The following is a 22,172-nucleotide window of genomic DNA, read 5'->3' on the forward strand; positions in this document are numbered from 1 at the left end:
TTGCATGATACCTTGTGTTAAACTGTACTGGGGGGCTTCCCTGGTGGCGCAGTGGTTGAGTCCGCCTGCCGATGCAGGGGACACGGGTTCGTGCCCCGGTCTGGGAAGATCCCACATGCCGCGGAGCGGTTGGGCCTGTGAGCCATGGCCGTTGAGCCTGCGCGTCCGGAGCCTGTGCTCCGCAACGGGAGAGGCCACAGCAGTGAGAGGCCCACATACCGCAAAAACAAAACAAAACAAAACTGTACTGGGAGTTGTGAGTGACATTATTTTAGAGAGAAGTAAAGTCATAATACTTTACATTATTATTAGTATTATCTTTTACCATTCAAGAAATCTTACATTAAAGGTGTAAGAGCCTGTTTTCCTTAACGGAAGTTGGAGCATAGGCAAAAAGAACCATGAATCCTTCTTTCACAAAATGATTCTCTCCCTCACTACCCGCCCCAGCCCTGCAATGAAATAACCTATTCCAAATCGTTAGCATATAAATGCTACTCTGAGGGTAGGCACCAGAATTGTAACTTTCCCTAAAAGTCTCATTGTTCAGCATCATCTTCTTAAATATATTCTGGTTGTGATGCATTGCAGGCCTGTTTTCATTTGTCTTCATGTAAAGAGAATTAATGTTGTGTGCTATTTTGCTAGAAAAGTAGTAGGAACCAGACTAGTGAACTGTTTTGCTTTCACTTCCTGCAGAGCCAGAATACTTTCACAGACAGTTTTCAAAAATCACTTTGGTCACCCACATATTATTTTATTTTATTCTTGATCCCCCAACGTATCTATTGTCTATTTATAGGAGAAATATTTTGTCTTCCTGTTCATTCATTATCTAGTGTCTATAAACCTCTGTTTACTATGAAAGGAAAATATTCAACGACTATGGTTGCCAAGTTGATACACATTAGGGTAACAAGGGCTTTTTTTTTTTTTTTTTTTTTTTTTTTTTGCAGTACGCGGGCCTCTCACTGTTGTGGCCACTCCCGTTGCAGAGCACAGGCTCCGGACGCGCAGGCTCAGCGGCCATGGCTCACGGGCCCAGCCGCTCCGCGGCATGTGGGATCTTCCCAGACCGGGGCACGAACCCGTATCCCCTGCATCGGCAGGCGGACTCTCAACCACTGCGCCACCAGGGAAGCCCTACAAGGGCTTTTTAAATCTCCCAGAACCACCTGCTACCCATAATTTCCTCAGAAAGGCAGGCAATGTCTTCAATATCAGATGGCTTGTGTGGTCTGCAGCCTGTGCAGTTCATAACCAGTTTCTTCAACTCCTGCTGCCTAGCTATTGGTTCTTTCCCAAAATCTAGCTCATGAGCGTTTTCATTTTTGTTCAAAAAAGCTGTAGGAAGTCCTTTACTATTTAGCAAATAAGAAAAGCATGAAAACTACATGGAGCAAAATCTTCTCAAAGGTGTGATACCTTGTCAAGAATATGGGAGAGAGAAGAATGTGGGAAAAGAGAAGGATTGGCAAGTGTGTAACAGCTACTTGGCTTGTTTGAAAATGGTCCTGTTTAAAAGTGAAAGCAGACTGGGGAGGTGCTGGAGGCCTGCTGCACTTCGGTAAGACTGTTGGTCTGGAAGAGGGCAGAAAGGATTGAATGAGTGGACAATGGCTGCCAGGGAGACCTTTTCCCTTTTTGGAAGGAGACCATTTTGTGATGTTCCTTGATCTCTGTTATGAATGAGGGAAGAGTAAGCGTCTGATATAAAAAGCAGAGAACACTACGTATTCTGTGCTCACTGTTATACTGAGGAAAAATTCATGGAAGAAACAGGAGAGAAATATGCTTTAACGCTAAAAGTAGTTGTGTTTGGATAGTAAGGTTATAGCCCCCCCCCTTTATTTTGCAACTGTTATTAAGTTATATTGAAAAATAAATTCATTATTTAAGAATTAATTTAAAGTATTACTCAAGTTATTTCAATCAAAAGAAATGATTACAAATGGAAATGCTGATTGGAGGTATTAGTGTGGAAAAACATAATACATGTTTGCAGATCAACTGGATCATGTTCATTAAGTTACTTTTTATGGTGTGTATGTGTGTGTGAGTGTGTGTGTGTGTGTGTGTGTTTGGTTATTTTCTGACTACTCCTAGAATGGAAGCTTCAAGAGAAGAGAGAACTAGTTTGCCTTGTTCAGCACCATATCTCCAGAATGTAGGCACAGAGCCCACCAGACCCATAATAAATATATTTTGAATGAAAGAATGAATTCCACTTATATTGAATATCAGTCATGGACCAGGAACTGGGCTCAAATGCCACACAAATACGACATGATCCCTGTCCTTATGGAGTTTAAAGTCTAGAGGGGAAGAAAGGCATTAATAAGAGAACCTTTAGATAAGTGTATTATTACAAACTGTGATAAGTGCTGCAGAGGAAAAGCAAAATGTGCCATGAGAGCATATAACCATGGGGACCTAATCTGGTCTGGGTAGGTGGGCATTAGGGTGTGTCTTGTGTCTGGGGGGGATGTGTGTGTGTGTATTTTAAATAATAAAGTAAGGCAGCTTTTACTGTTGTTTTATACAAGATGTAGTTATCAAGCTCCATTCATTTGATAGCACCTGCTAGTTATTCTTCTAGTGGTGCAGTTACCTTGACGTTGACATATAAGATGTGAGAAGGAGACCATCCGATTCTTGATGTGCCATTTTCAGAGTTCTTTGCTGGTTGATTAGATTTTTGAGGTTTATTAGATTTTGATAATTATTGCCAAGTATATATTTCTTAGAGGTAGTACCATGTTTTCATGTCTTCAATAATGTTTGAGAGTTCCTGTAGTCTCTAGTAAACAGATTGTATTATCAAAATGTTTTTATCTTTGTCAATCTGATCGGTGAAAAATGGTATTTCCAAGGTGGTTTTGATTTGTATTTTTTAGAGAAAATTTGAGTGAGGTTAAACTTCTTATTTGTGTAAAAAGTAATTCATTGCTATGATATCTATGTTATATATGGATATATTACTTCAAAATAATCTGGGTTGAGGGTGAGTGTAGATATAGCTAAAACAAGATTAGTGATAAATGATACTTATTGAATCAGGGTGGTACAGGATGGTTCATTATCCTATCCTAAAATCCGACTTGTTTAAAAGTTGAAATTTTCAGTAGTACAGTGGTCAAATAATGTTTTATTTCCTTACTGAAAAATAGTGAACACCTATTTTTCCAGTATGTCTGTCTTTCTGTTGATTTACAGGAACTTTTTATATATCAAGAAAATTAGTTCTTTGGGATTTATATTCTAATTTCCCTCCAGCTTCTTTCTCTTTTGACTTTATGATATCTGATCATGTATACATTGTTTTTATTTTTATGAGGTTGTATTTATCAGTGTTTTCTTTTAAAGCGTCTGGGTTTTGTGTCAGAACTTAGGTCTTCTTCACTCTTAGATTATAAATAAAATTTCCCAAATTTTCTTCTAGTCTTTATATTTTTGATCTGGAATCTGAAGGAGTGGCCATGCTACTTTTAAATAGTCCTAACACTTATTACGTTGTATTGCAATGGATTGTATACCCTTTTTGTTTCTGCCTCCTAAGTGTCTGTCATGTAATTGATTGTCAGTGTTAGATGGATACTTGCTGAATAATTCTAACATTGAATCATCCACTTTATAGTCATGTTTTTTTTCATAGTTGGTATTTGCCTCATTTCCTAAAACTCCCCACTCCCCCGCCCCGATTTCTCAGTCTCTGCAGGCTTTAGATTTGTAGAGATACATTGAATTATTGCTCTAAAAGTTAGAGAAATGTACTTTAAAAATTCAGAGTCCAGAACTTGAAATGAGGGCATTCTGTTGTAATAGGCCAGTCATACAAAGTGGTTTTATCTATGAGACAGTCAAAAGGCTCAAGCCCCAAGTTTAGTTTTGTGGTACAAGTACAGTGTTTATGGAAAGAGAAAAAAATATTTCTCATGATTTCTTTATATCTGTGGCTAGAGTCAGGCATGTATTTCTTTTTCAAATAAGTAGCATTTCCTTTCATCTCTTCTTTCTCTATTAGTTACTCTTCACCTAAGTATCTGAAATGTAGGATTTGGTGGAATTGGTCATTTTATTTTACAGAAAAATCATTTAAGAGCAGCTTTGAAGCAAGGTCAAGCATTTGTCCTTGTGGCTTCTTGTAGCCATTCCCAAGCACTGCGTGTAGCACCTGGACATGCTTGGAATCAGGAAGGGCCTCGATGTAATTTAGATGAGTAGTTAATTTGAATCAAAGCAAGCGGGAAGCAAGTAAATTTAACTTCAGTGATTATGATTCCATTTGATTAAATCTCTAGTTTTGATTACATGTATCAGTGAGAACATGCTCTAAATACACCAACTATTAAATACTGAAGAGTATGAATAGGATGAACCAGGGACATAGGGAAGAAATTCCACTATTCCTCAACTAGAATATAATCCCCTGCAGCTTTACTAAAATACTTTTAGAACAAGTGAAAGGAATTACTTCTTTACATATGGGGCTTATTACACCATTTGTTAACTAAAATATACAATTTATTACCATGGAAGGTAGTACTGGTCCCAAATCTACATACTTTTTTGTAAGACTTAAATTAATTGATGATAGCTTCTTTTTTTTTTTAACATTTTATTTTATATTGGAGTATAGTTGATTAACAATGTTGTGTTAGTTTCAGGTGTACAACAAGGTGATTCAGTTATACATGTACACCTATCTATTCTTTTTCAAATTCTTTTCCCAATTACTTGTTACAGAGTACTGAGGAGAGTTCCCTGTGCTATACAGTAGGTCCCTGTTGGTTATCCATTTTAAATGTAGCAGTGTGTACATGTCAATCCCACACTCCCTAACTGTCCCACCCCGCCACCTTCCCCCTGGTAACCATAAGTTCCTTCTCTAAGTCTGTGACTCTGTTTATGTTCTGTAAATAAGTTCATTTGTATCATTTTTTTTTTTTAGATTTCCCACGTAAGCAATAGGTGATAGCTTCTTAGCATATCAGGTGAATTAATAATGTGGGTAAAGTTCGTAGCTCTTTGGTAGACGTGCAGTTGGACAGCTGTCTTTCTGATCCTTATGTTGTCCTTTGGTTATAGTCCCTGGAGAAAGGGAGCTTGGCTGAATGTGCTAGAGGTCTTAGTGTTACATTTCTTAAATCTTTGTTTTATATTTGTCAGGGTAAAAGAAAAAATGCTTTTTATTCCTCTTGTTTTGCATGCTGTAGGAGGTTCATATTAGAGATGGGGCCAGCTAAGGAAATGACGGATACAATCTACATTTTAGGTTATTGATAACGTTATTTAGGTGTCTGCCTTCGTGTTGCATCAAGGCCACGTCTTTATTTGGCAGATAGTAGGAGCTGCCTTAGATCTTTTCCTTTTCTGTGTGCTTGCTGGTGTCATAATCCAAAGATACTCCACACTCAAACCGGCCCTGAATCTTTCTCATAGCAAAAACCCACAAACAAAAACTTGTGTCAGCTTTCCTCAGCTACCGCTGAGCTGCTCCGTCCTTCCCAGGAAGCTAAGGCTGCATTGGGGTGAGGCCCTCACTTCATCTGGCGACTAGCACCGTGCCCGGCAGCCCCTGCCTAGCGCTCGCCCGCACCATGGCCTCTGTCTTGGAGCTCGCCTGCATCTACTCGGCCCTCATCCTGCAGGACGATGATGTGACGGTCACGGAGGAAAAGATCAATGCCCTCATTAAAGCAGCCGGTGTAAATGTTGAACCTTTTTGGCCAGGCTTGTTTGCAAAGGCTTTGGCCGGTATCAACATCCGGAGCCTCATCCGCGGTGGGAGGCAGGTGACCTGCCCCCTCCACCACTGCTGCCCCAGCTGAGGAGAAGAAGGTGGAAGCGAAGAAAGAAGAATCTGAAGAGTCTGACGATGACATGGGTTTTGCTATTTTTGACTAAACCTCTTTAGTAACACATTCAATAAAAAGCTGAGCTGTTTGCTGCTAAAAAAAAGAAAGTGTGTCAAATGAAATTCTTCCCTTGGTGATGTTTAGGAGTGAGGTCAGGTATGATTAGAGCACCTTTGTGTGTATCTTAGGCTGTACTTTATTTTTCTGGGCTCCTCTAGTTCCTGGCCCATATCATCATTATGTTCTCTAATCAGATTGGGCTGTAAGTTTTTAAGAGGGGGGTTAACTTTGTGTTTGCAGCCTGATTTAGGGCTGGGCACATACTAAGTGCCCAGGAAGTTTAATGAATGAATAAATAAGAAAAATGCAAAGAAGACAATTTTAAAATTAGAGGAAACGATTTTTATTTTTAAAAAAATCTCAGTACTACACAGAGTGGGGTCTAAGGACCAGCAATACCAATGTCACTTGAAAGTTAGAAATGCAAATTATCCCTGTGGGGAGGGGTGATTAAATTGGAATCCCTGAGTGCAGGGCCCACAGGAGTCTCTAGATGATACTACACATGCTAAAATTTGAGAACACTCTTTATAACATCACAGACATCATGGAGTTCTGTAGTTTTGTAGCATTTATGCTTTGCAAAGCAGTCTGCCATCTGGCATCTCACCTGAGTGAGCTTTACTGTTGGCCTCATCACAGGTAGGGGCATTATTATTAATCTCAGATTTACCCAGGGAATTGGGAAAACTGCAGTAATTTGACAGTTTCACAAAGCTGGTTGGTGGTGGAATTAAGAGGATAAGTTGTCTGTATCCTCCATGGAAGTTTGCTTTCTGGCTTATGTAAAGATGACAGTCCTAACTCATTTCCTGGGCCTGACTTTGTTCTTCCTCAGGAGAAAGGGCAGTATTTATGCTGACACATCGATTCCTGCACCCGTACAGTCTCCACCCCCCAACCCTGCTGTGATCAATGGCAGGCCTCTCAGCGATAGCTGGACATGTTAAGAAGTGTGATCAGCCGCTACAGAGTAAATGAGTCTTAATTGACTCACTTGAGAATCAGACTGATGACTTAGAGACACGTAAACAGTTCCCCCAGAAACCTTGTACGTTCTTGTACTAAGACCAGTATACAACTAAGTACTAAGAATATACACCTAAAATCATAACTTTTCTTGTCTTTGGGAAGTGGATTTGCGGATAACTTTTCCAATGTTCCATCATGATGAAATATGATTTTTCAAATGGATGAAAGGCTTTTCTTCCCCCTAGCTTTATTGAGATAACTGACATAACATTGTGTAGGTTTAAGGTGTACAATGTGTTGATTTGATATACTTAAATATTGCAGAATGATGACCACCCTAGCATTGGCTAACACCTGCATCACATCGCATAATTACCATTTCTTTTTTGTGGTGATAACTTTTAAGATGTACTGTCTTAGTAACTTTCAAGTATTATATAATACAGTATTAACTATAATCACTATGCTTTACCTTAGCTCCTCAGATCTTATTCATCTTATAACTCGAAGGTTGTACTCCTTGACCACCATCTCCCGTTTTCCATAGCCCCTGGCAGCCACCACTCTAGTCTCTGTTCCTTTGACTTTGGCTTTTTTAGGTTCCACATATGAGTGAGAACATATAGTATTTGTCTTTCTCTGTCTGACTTATTTCACTTAACCTAATGCCCTCAAGGTCCATTCATGTTGTCGCAAATGGCAGGATGTCCTTCTTTCTCATGGCTGAATAATAGTCCACGGTGTGTGTGTGTGTGTGTGTGTGTGTGTGTGTGTGTGTGTGTGTTGTGGCCAAGCCACGCAGCATGTGGGATCCTAGTTCTCCTACCAGGGATCAAACCCCTGTTCCCTGCAGTGGAAGCATAGGGTTGTGCGTGCGTGTGCGTATGTTATCTATTCATTCATTGATGGACACTTAGGTTGTTTCTGTGTCTTCGCTCTTGTGAATAATGCTGCAATAAACATGGGAGTGCAGATATTTTTTGAGAGTCTGTTTTCATTTCTATTGGATATATACCCAGAAGTGGGATTGCAGGATCATATGGTAGTTCTTTTAGTTTTTTGAGGAACCTCCATACTATTTTTCATAGTGGCTGCATCAATTTACATTCCCACCCAACAGTGTACAAGGGTTCCCTTTTCTCCATATCCTCCCCAACACTTGTTATCTCTTGTCTTTTTGATGATAGCCCTTCTATCAGGTGTGTGGTGATAGCTCCTTATGGTCTGATTTGCATTTCCCTGATAATTAGTGATGTTTAGCACCATTTTGTGTACGTTTTGGTCATTTGTATGTCTTCTTTGGAAAAATGTCTATTCAGTTTCTCTGCCCATTAATCGGATTGTGTTTTTGAGTTGTGTGAGTTCTTTATACATTTGGGATATTAACTTTTTATCAGATACATGGTTTGCAAATATTTTCTCCCATTCATAGGTTGCTTTTCATTCTGTTGATGGTGTCCTTTGCTGTGCAGAAGCTTTTAATTTGATGTGGCTCTCTACTTGTTTATCTTTGCTTTTGGTGTCAAATCCAAAGAGTCATTGCCAAGACTAATGTCAAGGCTCTTATTCCTATGTTTTCATGTAAGAGTTATATGGTTTCAGTTCTAAGTTCAAGTCTTTAATTCATTTTGAGTTGATTTCTGTGTATGGTGTAAGAGAGTGTTCCAGTTTCATTCTTTTGCATATGCCTATTCAGTTTTTTCATCATCTTTTGTTGAGGAGACTGTCCTGGGAAAGGCTTTTGAAAGAATGATACTAATACTTTAATTCAAAGAAAAAGGGCCTGGGTTTATTTTCTAATTTCAATCCCTAATTTGCCACACGTTAGAACTAGAAGTTCATTCGAGGTCATCTACTAAGAATTCAGAAACTGAGCATGAGTGGCTGACTTGACAAGTGGGGAAGTGACACAGGAAGGCAATTACTAGAGCCAGGAGCGGTTCTTTTTATTTTTACTGTGTTTCATTCTATATTGCTAATAGTTTTTTCCTATTCTTTTCATAGTGCAGATGGAGAATTAGTCAGCACTCCTCAGATAGTAACTGCTCTTTACATGAAGATAGTTATTAATAAAAGTGGTGAAACTAATCTCTATCCCTTAGAAGTAGGTATTAGATAACCTTGAAGATTAAATGGCATCTGTGTCCTGTTTGAAATGAAAAATATTAGCTCAGCCAAGTTTATTATGAAAATGTGTATGTGAGATACAGGAGTGTAAAACTAAGACCATTTTGATATGAGGTAATTGATGATCAGTTTCTTTTAATTTTTCATATAAAACCTAAGCTCAGAGTTCAGTATTTTCTTCTCTTTTAGAACATAGAAGTAGGGAAATAAATATTCTGTGGTTAATGCCTATGTCTGTCAGTGGGAAAACGCAGAAACCTGATATTAAGGTCTCAGCAGATAAGTAGTAGAACAGGGCTGATTTTCTACCTTGTGTGTGTATCTTTACTTCGTGACCAAGCAAGGCAGCTTCTTGGCTGCTAACATGGATTTTCTAGCCAAATGACTAATTCAAGTTTCCCTGGATGTTAAATTTAGATTCAGATAGTTGAATCTCACCTTAAATATTGAACATTTTTCACAGCTTGATGATATAGCTTTATACCACAGACATTTCTTGACTTGTGCAACTGTGACTATTCCTTAACATTTTCTTCTCCTTAATTCTCTGCCTTTTTTCATGGTGGCACTCCAAGATGAGATACATAGGAGTAACTATGGGTAGGAAGTTAGTAGGCTATCTGGGAGAATAGGTAACATTTTGCTTGTATTTATAAGAAGCCTGTTTTTAAAACCTGCCAGGTAATTGGAAGTATGTTTAAAGAACAAATATTTGCTTCTTCTTGACTCTTTCATGTTTTTTAATACAAAATAGATTTTAACACAGTATTAATAAAGTTAGCTCTGAATGCATATATATCTTTCAGCTTGTAACTATATTTCTTTTCGTTCTCATATTTATGTTGATGAGGTTATCTTTTGAGAGAATTTTGTGTGAAATATTTTTGTTGTGGTCTTCTAATTTCCTTCCAGGAGATTACAGTCAGTAATACATATTTCCTTGCCACTTGTTATCTGTAATCCGGTCTCTATCTCCCCCCTCTGCTGGAGCTCATTGTTTCATTCTTTCTTTGAACAAATACTCATTTATTGCCTGTCATATGCTTACTATTATGACAAATACTAGAATACTGTGATAAATCAGGTATAGTTCTTACCCTCATTGAATTTACAGTCTAGAGAGAGAGAGGCAAGGACTGGAGGAAAGGAGTCTCCTCTAAGGGTTGTTTTAAAAATCCAGGGAAGAGATGATAAGGCCTGCATTAGCAGAGTAACAGTGGCAATGGGCTAAAGTGGGCCCATGGTAGAGGTAGTAAAGAGGTGGAAATAAAAGAGGTTGGTAATTGATTGGATTTGAGGAATAGGGGAGGGGAGGATGATTTTCTGGGGTAAGTGATACTGTTCACTGACTTAGGTAAATGGAAAAGTACGTTTGGGGAGGACAGTGATGAGTTTTATTTAAGACGTGTTAGGTTTGATGTCTACAGCTCAGGAGAGCCGTCTGGACAGAAGATACATTTGGGAGTCATTAGCGGGTGGATGATCGAAGACATAAGTGGTGAATGAGCTCACCCAGAGAGAGTATGAGGATTGAGAAGAATTGACAGCATTTAAGGAACAGGCTGAGGAAGAGATTCTTGAGAAGGCGCAACCAGGGAGGTGGAAGGAGGAGAGTGAAAGAGTATAGGATTGGAGCCCGTGGAAGGCAGTGTTTCAAGGAGGAGTGAGTGGTCAGTAGAAACAAGCACTGCACCTCCTTGAATAAGGACTGAAGAGGTCTTATTTATTTAGATGTAGAGTTGATTTATAATGTTATGTTAGTTTCAGGTGTACAGCAGAGTGATTCAGTTATACATGTGTATGTATCTATTCTTTTTCAGATTCTTCTCCCTTATAGGTTGTTATAAAATATTAAGTATAGTTCCCTGTGCTGTACAGTAGGTCCTTGTTGGTTATCTATTTTATATAGAGTAGTGTATATATCTTAGAATGAGCAAAATGATGATTTGAGACTTTTGCAGGAATTGTTTTATTAGAGTACCAGGGGTAAACTGGTTGGCAGTGAGAAAATAGAGGCAGGATAGACTGTTCTGTTGATGCTCTTTCCAGCCTCGGTTTCTGTAGCATTTGATAGCACTGATAACTCTGGCCTCTTCTCTTAAATTACTTTTTTTCCTAACATCCTTTAAAGGAAACATTCTCCAAAATTGAGTCCTTTGGTCTCTCTTTATCTCTGAGCTTTAGTTCTCTTGTCTATCATGTGGGGATAAAAGTAGTACCTTCCTCATAGGGTTCTCCCGAGGATAAAATGTGCGCTTCACACAGCGCCTGGCCTGTTGTCATCAGTGTGGCTGTGAAGATGTAGTTGTCTTTGTTGTGGTCCTCGTCGTTGTCATCATCATTATCTCACTCCAGCCTCACCGTTTAAGGGCTCTCGTCCATCATGACAGCTTTGGCTGCTGGCCCCATGCAGAGGACCCCAGGTTGGTGGCTCTAGTCCTGGACTTCTCCAAATACTGCCACCCTAAATTGCTCATTCTTTTATTCATATGTACTCAGGCACCCACAACTTAACTGTTTTCTCCACTCTAGGCATTGGGCCATGTGTTGGGGGAGAGGTGTGGGTCCATAACCACACATAAACAGGGACTGTGTTCTTACTCTCTGGCCCAGGAGGCCATGCATGTTGCTCTTTTGTCACTCCTGTCAGTCCATTGTGATCACCTGCTTTTTTTTAGGGATTGTAGAATGAAAGGGAAATGAAGGAATTGGCTGTTATTCTGTGAATTAGACCTCTCTTAGTGAGCAGTGACAGAACCCACCTCCAACTAACAGAATTAAAGAGGGGTTCTCTTGGGATGATACTAGTGCATCTTATGGAATACAAGCAGGACTTCACTAAGCTGGGGGAAGGACAGAGATACAGCTGGGCCATGGGGACACCTGGAGTATCTCTTGTCCCCCTCTAGATGGTAACCGTTAAAGGAATAGGAAGCAATTTACTGTTGTTTTGAGCTTGCTTTTTAGTATACTTTCACTTATATTATTGCATTTAATTCTCACAGTTTGTGACTAGGAAATTGTAATTGAGGAAATTTGTGTTTGAGGAGCCTGAGACTTGGAACAGTCCCATGATGTACTGAAAATCCCATGGCTGTTCAGCAGAGAGCTGGTACCAAGTCCAGCTTTCTAATGCCAGTCCTTTATACCGGCATTTGTACTACATTGCCATCCCAGGATTGAAGTTTCTTTCACTGACTGTGGTGTTGTATTGCATATTATTGCATACTGTTTTGTGACTCTGGAAATAGCCTCTGTGTGTGTGTGTGTGTGTGTGTGTATGCGCGTGCATTCGCATGCACGATTTTCTTCTGACTGGTAGAAATTGCAATTAACTGAAATTCTAATCTCTATGGTTCTTAGGCTTATTCCTGTCTGATGCCTTTTCACTTCAATTCAGTTTAATCTCTAGTAATTTAATGATTCTGCCTGCTCTTTTGTCTTTTGGATCAGTGGTGAAAACCTTGATCCTAACAGGATTTAAGCAACTGAGCTAGTTGCAGTGTCATGTTTTATTTCTTCTTTTATTTAGTCGATATTTTGTTGGCGGAGTAGGGTCGGGAATGACTTTTTTTTTTTAAACATCTTTATTGGAGTATAATTGCTTTACAATGGTGTGTTAGTTTCTGCTGTATAACAAAGTGTATCATCTATACATATACATACATCCCCATATCTCCTCCCTCTTGCGTCTCCCTCCCACCCTCCCTATCCCACCCCTCTAGGTGGTCACAAAGCACCGAGCTGATATCCCTGTGCTATGCGGCTGCTTCCCACTAGCTATCTATTTGACATTTGGTAGTGTATATAAGTCCATGCCACTCTCTCACTTCGTCCCAGCTTACCCTTCCCCCTCCCTGTGTCCTCAAGTTCAGGGGATGACTTTTGTGGGGCTCTGTGTGTGCAGGTCATCCTGAGTGTGTCTGCACTGAAAGGCAAACACTTGTTTTCTCAATCTAGTGTCGCGTGGGCAGCCAGAGAGTGTATGTGAATTTTTTTTTTATTAGTTTCTGCTTTATAACAAAGTGAATCAGTTATACATATACATCTGTTCCCATATCCCTTCCCTCTTGCGTATGTGAATATTAACAGCATATTTCAGTTTATTTCTGGTAGCTTTAAATTGGGCCAGACTACTGCATTTTATGTCTTGTTCATGTGAGTGATTCCTGGTCTCTATTATTCTTGCTGCATTGGGAGAGAGTCACTTGCTTTTTCATTTTCTTTTTTTAGGAGGGCATGTGTTGGTGAGGAACGGTCAGCCTTTGCAAAGTGTGTGATTGACTTGGAGTCTTTCCCTTATTAGCCATTCACTCCTTATCCCACTGCTGAGTTCAGCATCCAGTGCTCCCCTGAAACCCTTCTTGCCAAGGTCACTGGGACCTGTGAGTTGTACGTTTCTATCTTTACTTCAGCTGCCTGCCGTGTAGCCTTGGCTCTGTTGCTATTCTCTTCTCCACTGTCTTCTACAATTTTCCTTCCTGTCGTCGTTTTCCTGCCTCGCTACTTCCTGAACATCTCTTCACTGCTGCTATTTCGGGGAATGTTGGCTTGCTTGTCTTACTCTGCATATTATCCCTGAGTAATCTCATCCTCTCAGATATTTATCACTTTGTAAATTTCCAGTATCAGTCTCTCTCCTGAGCTCCAGACTTGCCTATCCAAGGACCGGTATGTAACACCTTAAACTTAACATCTTCAGATCTAAAGCCAACAGCTCTGCTTTTCAACAGTTTCTGTCTTCACTTCATTCTCATTCTCTCTCCCTCTCCCCACTCTCTCTTTCTCTTTCTCTCAGGAAGGGTAACCATTGTCTTCAGAGTTGCTCAAGCCAGAAATCCAGACAAAAGGATCCTGAAACCTCCTCTCTCTTTAATACAGTACAATTACCTTTTAACTAATTCTGTCCATTTTCTAATGTGATCCATCCATCCGTTGTGTGAGGCTCCTGGAACAGGTATTAATTAATACTTTGGTTTTACAGATGGGAACACTTGAAGTTGAGAGATTTTCTCATAATTACAAGGTTAAGAATTATCAATGTTGGGAAAGAATGTGCATCTTTTGTTTCTTTACCGGTTACTTATGTAAGAAGGAAAAACAAACAAAAAACAAGTGAACCAATAGAGAAAAACTAATGTCCTCCTTGTAGTAAGATTCTGAAGGAGTCAGTGTTCATAATACTTCACTTTTTGAGACATCAGTTTCCTTTTTTCACTGTTCTATATGTTTTCACTTCACCACAGGGGAGGTGTTGGGCCCTCACTGTCCTGACTCAGAGCCACAGCTGATGATTTAAAAAACAAAAACAAAAACAAAAAACAGCTAAATTGAGATATAATACACATACTACACAAACCACCCATTGAAACAGTGGTTTTCGGTGTATTCACAGGGTGTGCAACCATCACCACTCTGTAGTTCCAGAACATTTTTGTCCCCCCTACAAAACAAACCCCATATGCTTTAGTGGGTAATTCCCACCTACCTAAGAACCACTAACATATTTTCCATCTGTGTAATTTGCCTATTCTGGATATTTCATATAAATAGAATCACACAAAGTCACAAAGTAGTCTTCTGTGATTTTTTTCACTTTGCATAATGTTTTCAAGGTTCATGTTGTAATATGTATCAGTACTTCATCTCCTTTTATAGCCAAATAATACTCTATTGTATAAATATACCTCGGGTTTTTTTGGTCCATTTGTTAGTTGATGGATATTTGGATTATTTCCACTTTATGATTTTGCTATTACTATTTTACTACGATTTTAATATTTTACTATTATGAATAATGCTGCTGTGAGCATTTGTGTACACATTTCTGTGCACATGTGTGTTTTTGTTTTTCTTGGGTATATACCTAGGAGTGGAATTGCTGGGTATGTATGGTAACTCTATGTTTAATGTTTTGAGGAACTGCCAAACTGTTTTCCAAAGCAGTTGTACCATTTTTACATTCTCACCAGTGCTGTATGAGAGTTCAGATTTCTCTACATCCTTACCAGTACTTTGTATTGTCTGTCTTTTTGATTATAACCATCCAAAAACTGGTGTCTCCCGGTTTTGATGTGTATTTCTCTGATGGCTAAGATGTTGAGCATCTTCTGTTTGCCTACTGGTCATTCATATATCTTCTTTGGAGAAATGCATATTCAAATCCTTTGTCCATTTTAAAATTTGGTTGTCTTGTTACTAGTTGTAAGAAATCTTGAGGTATTCTAGATACAAATCCTTTATCAGGTAAATTATTTGCAAATATTTTCTCCCATTTCTTGGGTTACCTTTTCACTTTCTTGATGGTATCATTTGCAGCACAAAAGTTTTAAGTTTTAATGTCGGAGCTGCGGGTTTTATTAGTATTGTCGAGACTGTGCTGTGGTGAGGCAGAGGAGAGCTTCCCTCTCTTTGAAATTGGTGGATGTTTCAAGGTAGGCAGAGCGGCAAATAGAGTGTCTTGATTTCCGGCCTGGCTCTTCTTTTTTTCTTCCCTCTGTAGCCTGTCTTATGGCTCTGATAGTCATACTACAACACATCTATCTTGGTCTTGATCCTCCAGGTGTGGCAGAAGGTGGTCGTATGTCGCATTTTATCTGGGGATTGCTATTTCCATACTGTTAAGATACCACGGATCTCATTTTACACCTCAGTTCCCTCTTAGGTCTCTTTTCTAAACAGAGCACTGCCCGTGGTTGCTGAGTTGCTCTTGTCCTTGGGTGGCAGCCGAGGTGTGTTCAGTCATGGAGTCTAGTGGCCCTGGAGATAACCAGGCAGCAGCCCCTCCATTCAGAGGAGCCACTCCTCTTCGTGTTTTCTGCTTTATTGCTGGTTTGTAGGCCTGTACCTAGAACTTCATGCCACTGGGAAGTTGGATACCAGAATGCCTTACGCTTCTGAATGTCATGAATCGACATCATTTCAACAGAAACAGACGCACAAAGAAAACAAACTAGTGGTTACCAAAGGGGAAAGGTGAGGGGGAGGGATAGATTGGGAGGTTGGATTAACATGTACATACTGCTATACATAAAATAGGTAATCAACAGGGACCTACAGTATAGCACAGAGAACTTTCCTCAGTACTCTGTAATAACCTATGTGGGAAAAGAATCTGAATATATGTATGACTAAATCACTTTACTGTACACTTGAAACTAACACAACATTGTAAATCAACTATACACCAATATAAAATAAAAATTAAAAAAAATAATTCCAGAAATGTTGGGGTATAGCATAAGGTTACTACGTTTTTTTTTTGTTTGTTTGTTTGTGATACGCGGGCCTCCCACTGCTGTGGCCTCTCCCGTTGCGGAGCACAGGCTCCAGACGCGCAGGCCCAGCGGCCATGGCTCACGGGCCCAGCTGCTCCGGGGCATGTGGGATACTCCGGGGCACGAACCCGTGTCCGCCGCATCGGCAGGCAGACTCTCAACCACTGCGCCACCAGGGAAGCCCACTACGTTTTAATTTTGTCAAGTAAGGACATTTGGCAATATAACTGCAGTCATGGGAGAAAATAACAGATTTTTTTTACCTAGAGAATACCAAAAATATCAAACAAACTTACCTTTGTGAAACGTGAATATATGGTCTTATTTTTCTGTCTACCACTGAAAAGTATCTTGTGGTCTGTGGATTGTCCTTTGGGAACCACAGGCTTTTACATACTCGGCATAAATCTTTATATGAAAAGTAGAACCTTACTTAATCAGGTATTTTCTCTGTATGATGCCAGATACCAGTCTTACACAGATTATTTACCTACACTGAATTAACTATTTTAGTTGTTAAGTTAGATACATCTTCCTGTACTTTGTACCTCTTTCTGCTGATTTTGAGTAGTTCTTATATAACACAGATGAAAGTGAAGAATTGTTTTAGGTAAATGTGAGTATAAATATGAATTTACCTTTAAAAGATTTTAAAAAATCATCATTCAAAGGTAGAATGGCTCCTATTTACAAATACGATGTGTAATTTCTGGATTATATATGTATATTCTAGACTGGGAGGAATATGTACATTTTAATTGATTCTGTCTTGTCTAAATCAAAATGTCAGAGATATTAGGGTTTTATCATAAGATAATTATTGGCTGTCACATTGGCACATTAATTACAGTAATTGGGCAATAAAGAAGCCATAGGAATAGATATTATGCTATACGTTTTGATGAGATTGTAGTTATAGCCTCTTATTTATGGTAATAAAATCTTGTTAATCGACATTGCTGACAAGATGTTTTGCTTTCCTTTTCTACTTTCCAGGTTGGTTTATAAGTCTACTTAGGAACTGTGAACTGAGAGCCACAGATTATACAATAAAGATCACATTCCAAAATTGTCTGTACTCATTCATGGTATACACATTAAATTCGTTCAGCAAATATTTGCTGATCACTGTTCTGAGTGCTCCTGCGTATACAGAGATGTATAAAGCAGTGCCTGCTCTAAAAGACTAATAATGGGGAAGGGAGGTAAAATGTCTATATATAAATAAATGTGACCCACATGGATTGAGTCACATACGTGAGCCATATGTGATAAGTTCCTTAAAAGTGGAATAAAATACAACTTCAGAGGAGGAAAGGATGATTCTAAGTGTGAGTGATCAGTGATGCTGTTAGGCTCAGTGATGGGGGAATTACTTTGCATCCATGACATGAAGCTCTGAGCCATCTCTGAATATACATCTACACTGTAAAACTGTAGAGAGAGGTAGGTGGCTCAGTTCTCTGACATGGAAATCAACTTTTGTTCTAGGGTCAGCTGCCTTGCAACCTCATTTTGTGTCCTTGAGTATATAAAATTGATATAATAATATGTGTCCATCTCTCAAGATGAAAAATGAGATAATGTGGAGGTCCAAGCTGCTCCCTGTGGTGAAAGTCAGATTGCTCGGCAGGTGTATAGTTTTTTCAGGCAAGTTAGGCCATACATTTGAATGGGAGTAAGCACAGCTTTCCATGACTAAAGGGATTAGTGTCCTTACGAAAGTGCCCAATTTATTGCTAGAGAATAACACATTCTCTGTAACATTCGAACTGTTGTCTAAAAAATTGCCCGAATTCCTTAGAAAAACTACCTATATAAATAGAGAATATAGTGATCACTGAATTATGTTAAAAAGGAATCAGATGTTTATTGAGCTGCTACTGCTGGTTTAGGGACTTTAGAATTGTCTTTAAATTTTTTACACCGTGTCCATTTTTTTAAATTGAAGTATAGTTGATTTACAATATTATGTTAGTTTCAGGTGTGCAGCAAGGTGATTCAGTTATATATATATATTTTTCAGATTATTTTCCATTATAGGTTATTATAAGATATGGAATATAGTTCCCTGCACTATATAGTAAATTCTATTGCTTACCTATTTTATGTACAGTAGTTTGCATTTGTTAGTCCCATACTCTGGATTTATCCTTCCCCTTTCCCTTCCGCCTTTGGTAACTATAAGTTTGTCTTCTACATCTGTGAGTCTGTTTCTGTTTTGTATATAGATTCATTTGTATTATTTTTTAGATCCCACATATAAGTGATCATATAATACTTGTCTTTGACTTCACCATGTCCATTTTATAGCAGAGGAAACAGACACTTAGATAAATTTTCAAAAGTTACTTAGATCAGACAACTGTTTGAAATGAAATCTGTTGAAATTTAATGAGCTGTTTACATGGTAGTGTGCTACTTCACTTTAGTTTGATGTTTTTCTTGCAGGCCAGTGTCAGTCATTTTGTGTTTGTTTGTATGTAAATGTTTATTTTTTTCACTAGGTTACTTCTAGAACTGCTGGAGTTGCTGTTTGACAAGTTTAATGCTGTAGCTGCTGCACACTCTGTTGTCCTGGGATACCTGCAAGACACTGTTGTGACTCCACTGGCTCAGCAGGAAGATGTCAAATTGTATGACATGGCAGACGTGTGGGTGAAGATCCAAGATGTTCTGCAGGTAAGATCCTTTTACAGAGGGTGCCATCTTGATTCAGGATAACAGGTGGGAACATAAAAAAGTCAGCCACCTAAAATATTCTCTTAATCATAAACAGTGAGAATGTAGTGTTCCTATTTAAAGGTGATGCTTGCTGATGTTATGAACTTCTATCATTTTCAAAAGACCTTTTAAACAAACTTCTTTGGCCAGGCTTTAAAATTAGGAGATTCTCAATACGTAGCAATCAAGGATTCATAGTATCTGGCTTTCTGTTGTAATGTATTTTACTTCACTGGAATTAGTCATATGTTTATGTAATCAATATTAAAATGTTCTTAAACACTATTTTATAAACATATATGTAGCTTAAGTTTATGACCATTTTCTTACAGTCAGCTCTTGCATATGTTGGGGTAAAAGACAGGTTAAGAGCTTATTTTAAGAGATAAAGATAAACCTGTAAGGTATAAATGTACCACTTTGATTGATCTGTTGAAGATCGGAGGAATGATATTACTGTTTGGTATGATGCTGCAGAGGTGGTATTTAGAAATTTTATTATATTTTCTCTCCATGTGCCAGGAAAATATATTTGATTTGGCCAGATGAAAATGAGAAATACGATTAAGAGTTAGCTGAAGCAAATTTGACATAGCTAAATAGAAATGACTTGGTTAGACAGTATCTACTAATAGGAAAAAAATTAAGTATATATAGGGAATTGAAAAATATAACTGTGTAGAAATGAAATTATTTGCATGGCAAATAGGATTCTTTGCAGGAAAAAAATAAATCATGTATGTAAATTGTAGTTATTTTTGAGAGTATAGGCATGCTCTTGGTGGATTGATTGATTCCTGGTTATTCATTCATTAGACAATTTTTTGGATACGGTCTGTGTGCTTTATTGATGGTTCAGTAGAAAGAATATAGGTTGCAATTATATTCCATGAGTTTGTTTTGCTGCTATGTCAATTACCATGTGCCCATAGTAGGTGCTTGATGAATATTTGTGTGTTGAATAAAATATCTTTATTGATTGGAAACTGGTTATTTAATATTTTATATCTTGGTTTGCTAATCTGTCATGGAAACATATGCTTTTCAGGTTACATGTTTATTTTAAGGATGAAATAAGATAATAGATTTTAAAGCTAGTTCAAAAATAGTTAGAATTAAGGACTTCTGGTTCTGTCCATGATGTGGTTACCTCCTACCATAAGTAACTTGAAAACTGGGTGGACTCAGGCGATCAGCATGGTCAGTTGAGAGAAGAGAATACATGAGGTCACTTTCACATTCATCCTAGCTTCTTCTCTGGGGACACTTTCAAACTATGACATAGGAAAGTGAACAAACATCAGCAGGCTCTAAGTAGTAGATGAAGCAGAGTTCAGGGTTCAGGGGTGCGGAGGCAGCTGCAGTTTGTGGGTTAGGATACTGAAGGAGAGGGAATTGCAGAGAGAAGGAGCCCCAGAAATCTGAAAAGAGTAGTGTCGAGCCTTTGGTCAGATGTGAAGTTTCACCCACTCCAAGGCAGAAAATAGCTACTGTGGGACTGTGAGCTGAATGGCAATTGCAGAAGTTGCCAAATGCTCAGAAATGTTGGAATTCAGACCAGCCAGTGTGGGGAGAACTTAGTGAACATCCTGTGCTTTCATATGTGACCTCAGATGTTTTAGGAATTGGGCTGTTCTAGCCATAGTGTACGTGATACTGTAATTTCATGTAACAAAGCCCCAAACCAAGTCTCTACAGTATTAGTCTGATCCACCTGTAAATAAAGTAATATAATCTAGTATCTCAATAATGAAGCATCCACGTTGTGCAGCATACAATTATTATACTTGTAAAAAAGCAGAAAAATGTGACTAATAACCAGAATTTAAAAAATTTGATGAAAATTAATATCTGAATGAAAAATTTACCAGATGGATTTAGCAACAGATTGCATGCTGTATAAGAAAGGATCAGAAAACTTGAAGAAAATCAATCAAAACCAATCTAAACTAAAGTACAGAGAGAAAATAGACTGAAAAGAAAAATGAGCAAAGCCATAATGTCCTGTGGGACAGTATCATGCTGTCTAACATTTGTCTGGTTGGAAGTACAGAGGGATAGCAGGGAGAGAGATTGGGGCAGTTAATTATTGGAAGAAACAATGACCCAAAATTTCTAAATTTGTTGAAAAACATAAACCCACAGATCAAGAAGTTCAACAAATCCAAGGAAGTTTAACACAAAGAAAACCATATCTAGACACATTATCATCAGGTAGCTGAAAAGCAAAGAAAAAAATCTTAAATATAGCCAGAGGAAAAAGAGTGCATTGCTTACAAGGAACCAGTGATAAAGATTTTCACTAACGTCTCATCAGAAACAATACAAGCCGGAAATCGATGTATGTCATCTTGAAAGTGCTGTAAAATACAGAAATTGTCAATCTAGAATTTTATATTCACCGAAAAAATCGTTTGAAATGAAGGTGAAATAGTGACATTTTCACATTAACTAAAGCTGAAAGAATTTGTTTTCACTGGCCCTGCACTTAAAGAAATGTTAAAGAAAGTTTTTCAGGCTAAAGGAAAACAATACCAGATGGTAACTCATCTACAGGAAAATAAAAAGAAGGCCAGAAGGGGTAAATATGTGGGTAAAAATAAAATATATTTTTCTCATTTCTTAATTTTTCTTTAAAGCAAAACCAATAGTAATGTATGTGGGTTTTATAATATATTTTGAAGTAAAATGTATGACAGTAATTGCACAAAAGATGGGAATAGGGTAAATGAAACTCTACTGCTGTAAGTTTCTTACATTATACATGAAGAGGTACAATGTTTAAGGTAAACTGTGGTAAGTTAAGGATGCATATTATAATCCCTAGAGCAAATATTAAATTGTAAAATAGATGTATAGCTGAAAAGCCAGTAAAGGGCATAAAACTGAATAGTGAACAAATATTTGATTAATCCAAAAGAAAAAAGCAGGAAAGGAAGAAAAAAGAACAGTGAAGAAAGAAAAGATAAAGAACAAAACAAAGATAGGATGAATAGAAAACAAATAGCAACATGTTAGACTTACATCACCCATGTAAATAATTACATTAAATGTAAATGGACTAGATACTTCAATTTAAAGGCAGAGTTTGTCAGATTGGTTTAAAAAAAAGAAAAACCCAACCATACTGTTTACAAGAGATACGTTTTATGTT

At 38.2% G+C, this 22,172-nt stretch overlaps 1 protein-coding gene and 1 pseudogene across 2 annotated transcripts in view; both read left to right on the top strand.

Moving 5' to 3' along the window:
- Positions 1 to 22,172, top strand: part of EXOC4 (exocyst complex component 4) — a gene marked incomplete at both ends in the record, with an annotated part of 836,896 nt that overhangs the window by 101,129 nt on the left and 713,595 nt on the right. The window contains 1 exon segment of the mRNA XM_079711536.1: positions 18,802 to 18,976. Within this exon segment, the coding sequence (XP_079567662.1) occupies positions 18,802 to 18,976 (175 nt within the window).
- LOC307057989 (large ribosomal subunit protein P1-like) lies at positions 5,574 to 5,907 on the top strand (annotated as a pseudogene). Its single transcript has one exon. The product of its transcript is annotated as a large ribosomal subunit protein P1-like (transcript).

This window comes from Hyperoodon ampullatus, assembly GCF_949752795.1.
Source record: "Hyperoodon ampullatus genome assembly, chromosome: 9".
Lineage (NCBI taxonomy): Eukaryota > Metazoa > Chordata > Mammalia > Artiodactyla > Ziphiidae > Hyperoodon > Hyperoodon ampullatus.